Raw genomic sequence first — 5,361 nt, forward strand, 5'->3', positions numbered from 1 at the left:
TAAATATACAAGTCGTCAATAGAAAAATCCAAGAACATAAAGCTTTAATAATTACTTGGCTACAATGATGTAATCTTTTAATTCTTTTTTGTTTGTCATTACGGTGACGCTATCACAATGAAAGATATCAATCCTCCCCTAGGGAAACTGTTCTGGATTAAGACAGGTGATTTTATTCAAATGGGAAAAGTATTTCTGTATTTTCACGGATTTGTTGACATTTTCTGGTTAGCTCTTCAAAATACAGAAGTTACTTTAATCCTTTCTCTGTGGAGGGAGTCTTCACCTTATTTGAATAAAATCACCTGACGGCAAACAGTAAACGGCTAGAGTGGAGAGACCCAACAAAGACAGCGCCCCAAACTGCGCTTAGTTAACATAAGGATTAAGAAAAATCGTGTATTTCTGTTTTATGCTGGTTAAGAAAATATGTCACAGAAAAAAGTGTTGGCGATCATAATGAATAATAATAAAAAGATCCATCAGATGTTCGTCTGTTCCTAAATGATTTGGGATAAGTGAATATTAAAAAAAGAAGAATAACATAAGGAGAAAAGAAAAGAAAGGAAGAGAGAGAGAGAGAGAGAGAGAGAGAGAGAGAGAGAGAGAGAGAGATTCCATATAATTTCCGTGTACTTCTTCATTGTTTAGGTTCAGAAAAAAAAACATACAAGTAGAATAAAAAGAAAATCATATTTATTTCTCTCAGTCCTATGTTACAGCAACAGGTTCGAACAGACGGGAACAAGACCCTTGGGACGGGAGCAGATCGGGGCAGGAGGTCCTTTACATATCGGAGCACCTAAGCTTCCTACCACTTGTGTCCGTAGCCGCCTCCTCCTCCTCCGATGGCGCCTCCTACAAATCCTCCGGCGACGAAGCCTCCGCCGACGCCCCCGCCGAGTCCTCCTCCGCCGAGTCCTCCTCCAAAACCACCACCGTGGCTGCCTCCAAAGCCACCACCGTGGCTGCCTCCAAAGCCACCACCGTGGACTGCGTGAACCACTGGGCGGACAATAGGACGGACCACAGGCTGTATCACTGGCCGAACAACAGGACGGACAACAGGACGAACCACCGTCTTGTGTACTACCTTACTGACGCCTCCCAAGCCTCCTAAGCCTCCGCCACCGTGACCGAAGCCGCCACCACCGATGCCGAAGCCGCCACCGAAGCCGACACCGCCACCAAAGCCGCCGCCGCCACCGAAGCCTCCAGCGCCGTAGCGGCCGCGGCCGCGGCCGCGGCCTCTCCCGAAGCCTCTGCCTAAGCCGCGCCCTCCAAATCCGCGACCAAATCCGCCGCGACCAAATCCGCCGCCGCCGCCATAGCGGAAGCCTGGTGTAGCTCCCGGTTCGGCGCCTGGTTCACCCTCGGGCAAGCCCAGGCAGCAGGCGAGTATGGTCGCGAGTAGGAGCGACAACAGAATCTGAAAATAGAGCAGAGGGGATCAGAACACTCACCAGGTTCCCAGACGAAGAAAAAGAACAAAAAAAAAATTGAAGACGCCAGCAAGACCCATGGACACTGCGTGGCGTCTTAGGAAATTTCAATTCTGAATATAAAACAATCCACAAATATTTGTGAATATGCGTGCGTGTGTGTTCCAATAAGTCAATCAATTATCAGATATTTGTAGTACACTGCTGAGCAAAGGCTTCTCACGAGTTTTCCCGTGAGTCTCACGACGGTGCCAACCTCTGATACGTCGCTCCTGCAAATTTTTATGTTCAACATTTACGCTCTATGCGTGGTGTCCCTCCTCCATACTTGTCTCGTGGCTTTCAGGCAGTGACACACTTTGTCACCCCCACCGTACCTTCCAGCTACTTGCACAACCCAATTCCACTCCGTTCATTTATTACCTCTGCAATAACTCTTGTCTTCTCTCTTACTCAACTTGCCATTTTCCTATCTCTTTTAAGTAGTAGTCTCAACCTTGCTCTCTTTAGGGTCCTTAGCTCTGTCTCTATAATTTCCCCCAAGTTTCATACCCGTAGATCGTAGCTAATACTATACACTGACCGTAAACTTTGCGTTTCAGGGAAACAGGTAAGAGGAAACATGGGCTGGGGGTGAAGCATCTATTCCTGACGTTTCGTCTACTGACTTTGGGATCCTTAGCTCTGTCTCTATAATTTCCCCCAAGTTTCATACCCGTAGATCGTAGCTAATACTATACATTGACCGTAAACTTTGCGTTTCAGGGAAACAGGTAGGAGGAAACATGGGCTGGGAGTGAAGCGTCTATTCCTGACGTTTCGTCTACTGACTTTTTCAACGTAGACGAAACGTCAGGCATAAACGGTTCACTCCCAGTCCATGTATTCTTTGCCGTTTTTAAGCAACTTGTTCACATGAATATTAATTTTCAAACGGCTAGGAAGCATCTCATGATGTTTATGTAGTTCTCAAACGTTTTCCATCCAATTGTAATACAAGTTATCATATAATTTTCATGATTTTAGGTCATTTTAACATTTGGTCTAGGTGATTATATTAATCAATTTCCTCTGGTGTCTCGCTATCAATTGTATTTGTTTTTCTTTGAAGCTGAACGTCGCTTCAGACCTAATTTGAGACTTTATTCGTTGACATCACTGAGTATTTTTTGCAGGTCTTCTGCTGTTTCTGAAATGAGAAATATACCATTCACAAATCTGAGCAGATTAGGATATTTTCCATTAATGTTCATGTCTTTCCTTTCTCAATTTACCTCTGCAAATTCCTTCGAGATAAGCTGTAAATAACTTATGTGAAATGATATCACCCTTCCATACTCCCTTCTCGAATTTGATTTTCCATCATTTTACGTAGTCGAATGGGAGCAGTAGCCTTTTGCGTAGAATTATTACAATGTATTCTTTTGTATCCTGCCTACATACACAATCCAATATTGCCGTTTGTTCTGTGAAAGCTAGGCACAAAGACGTATGCTTCTTTTCTTGCGAAGTAAGGAGGAACTCCTGAATCATGGAGCCATGTTACATTGAGTGGTTGAATTAGATTAATTATAATATGAATGAGAGTTACATTCGTAAAGTTTCATCTCACTATCTCTATCGGCCAGGCTTTTTTAGATCCGTTGATAATGTCTTACTGGATTTTTTTTTTCATTATTCAGGTTACTTCATATATAAATACATATGCATGGAAGATTTTACCTCTTGATAGTCTTCAAACATCTTCTCTTTTTTCAGTTTCTTTCTATGGTCTACTGCTGTTTCCTGGTCCCATTACAAGAGATCGTGTCAGTTTCATACGCTACCTTCACTGTCCTAAACAAAACAATTATGTCACATCTATTTTTTCTTTCAGTAAGAACAGGTCCAGTTTTTCGTCTTTTCTTTGTGAATGTGTGTGTTTGTGTGTGTGTGTGTGTGTGCGTGTGTGTGTGTGTGTGTGTGTGTGTGTGTATGTGTGTGTGTGTATGTGTGTGTGTGTGTGTGTGTGTGTGTGTGTGTGTGTGTGTATGTGTGTGTGTGTGATTCACCATTGTCTTGGATCACGCGTTGGACTTGTGATCGACAGCTATTTCCTTCTCGGAAGAGAGCTCAGGGCTCGTATATGGCCGATCTATGGGTAAGGCTGTGACCTTACACGCACACACACACCCAACTCCCCACCCACGAGAGTTGGAGTAACGACCAGCAGCACAGCGATACTGAAGTTATTTCAGCCCTGGGCTGGATTCGAAACCGGACCGCCGTAGTGGCAGCCAAGAACTCTACCACTGCGCCACGAGTCGTGTGTGTGTACGTGTATGTGTTTATAGGAATTGATCATAATACAAATAACTGAGAGTCACAGTCATATCATAACCATCTAGGATCTAACCAACACAAAAGCATTTAACATGAAACTGCAACATCGTCACGATTGCGATCTGGATATGAAGCTCTTGAAGCTTTAAGACTTAGTTTGGGAAGATATTTTCCTTTGATATAGTAAACATCGCTTACAGACTCTCCAGATCTTTGGCAAAGACGTCTCTCCGTCCTATTTCCCCACTTAGCTCATCGCATTCGGTACAAAACTACTAACGATCGAAACCGAACCAAGACAAGATAGAAAATATAAACTTCTCGAACTGGGGCACTCACAAGTTTCATGGCGAAGTTGCCGATGGGCACTGCTGGCGACGTGATACCTTCAGGACAATGGGGAAGGAAGGACAGTCAGTTATGGAATGAAGCTACGTAGGCTGAGGGAGGTCTCTTTATATCCGCTAGGCTGAAGGGCAAATTTCAAGTGGCTTCTGCAGTCTTAGTGAGACCTTGAAAGCTGTACCCAGATATGCTTGATCATGCCTTTTTTTTTTCTTTTTCTTTTGGGATCTCCATGCCGTTCTCCATCTACCCTCGACAGAATCCGTTTCGTCCTCCGGGAGGCTGCCTCGAGGGGGCGTTGCGAGGCTATTTTGTCGGTTTGTGGGTCGTTATGACTTGGAAAGGCCTACCGCACTCGCTTCGGGAATGGCTGTTGAAGATTTTGGGCAAACCCCAGATCTTATCATGTGTGGCGGAGTCCAGGACGGGTTCTTTCCCGAGCCAAGGTTAATTTTTTTTCCTTTTTGAGTGCGAGTTGGGGTAGGGTCCCTTTGCTGTATGAAATGACATAGTGGTAGTCTTAGGTGTAAATCGAGAATTGACCCAAAGCGCTAATTAAAATACCCATAATTCCTCAAACAAAAAACAAACAAAAACAAGCAAGCAAGCAAACAAACAAGCAAACAAACAAACAAACAAACAAACAAACAAGCAAACAAACAAACAAACAAACAAACAAACAAACAAACAAACAAACACACAAACAAACAAACAAACGAAATTATCCAAATGTGTTTGTTTGTTCATTTGTTTGTTTATATGTTCACTTGTTTGTTTGTTTGTTTGTTCATTGATTTGTTTTTGTTTGTTCATTTGTTTGTTCACTTGTTTGTTTGCTTGTCCATTTCGTTAAAGTCTCTGATGAGATTTAGAGAAACGGGATATTCCAAACGCGGTTGGACTACCGGCTCTATATAGCAGAGCATTAAGAACTGGATTCTTGCAAAAAAAAAAAATAAATACAAATAATAAAACCGTACCTAACATTTCTGAGGCAGAAACTCAAAACTTAGTGAAGATTTTTTAATGATAATCACATCAAGTTCCCTTCCACTCTACGCTTTGGTTGATCTTTCCCAAAAAAGTTGTAGGCCTTCTCTGTGCTATTTTTATTCTATGTTCATAAACCAGCTTCGGCTGTAAGTGTTGCTCCCCAATGTATTGCCTTTCACATAAGCAGTGTGACGGTGCTCAGGGATGACTATTCCAGAGATGATAAGATGAAAGGGGAAAATGGCTGTGAAATGTATGC

General features: G+C 43.0%; 1 protein-coding gene across 2 annotated transcripts; it reads right to left on the reverse strand.

The window, feature by feature from the left end:
* Positions 1–674: 674 nt before the first annotated feature.
* Positions 675–4,251, reverse strand: LOC143033597 (uncharacterized). Of its 2 annotated transcripts, XM_076199093.1 has the most exons (3): positions 4,104–4,251; positions 949–1,429; positions 675–909 (listed from the first exon to the last, which is right to left on the reverse strand). In XM_076199093.1, the coding sequence occupies exons 1-3, from the start codon at positions 4,110–4,112 to the stop codon at positions 812–814; spliced, it is 588 nt and encodes a 195-aa protein (XP_076055208.1). In that variant the 5' UTR covers positions 4,113–4,251; the 3' UTR covers positions 675–811. The 2 variants fall into 2 exon arrangements, with proteins under 2 accessions (XP_076055208.1, XP_076055203.1); XM_076199088.1 differs by having other exon boundaries at positions 675–1,429.
* Between the last annotated feature and the right edge of the window lie 1,110 nt (positions 4,252–5,361).

Source organism: Oratosquilla oratoria, chromosome 2, assembly GCF_046742065.1.
Source record: "Oratosquilla oratoria isolate Oo_2021 chromosome 2, ASM4674206v1, whole genome shotgun sequence".
In the NCBI taxonomy this organism is placed as follows: domain Eukaryota; kingdom Metazoa; phylum Arthropoda; class Malacostraca; order Stomatopoda; family Squillidae; genus Oratosquilla; species Oratosquilla oratoria.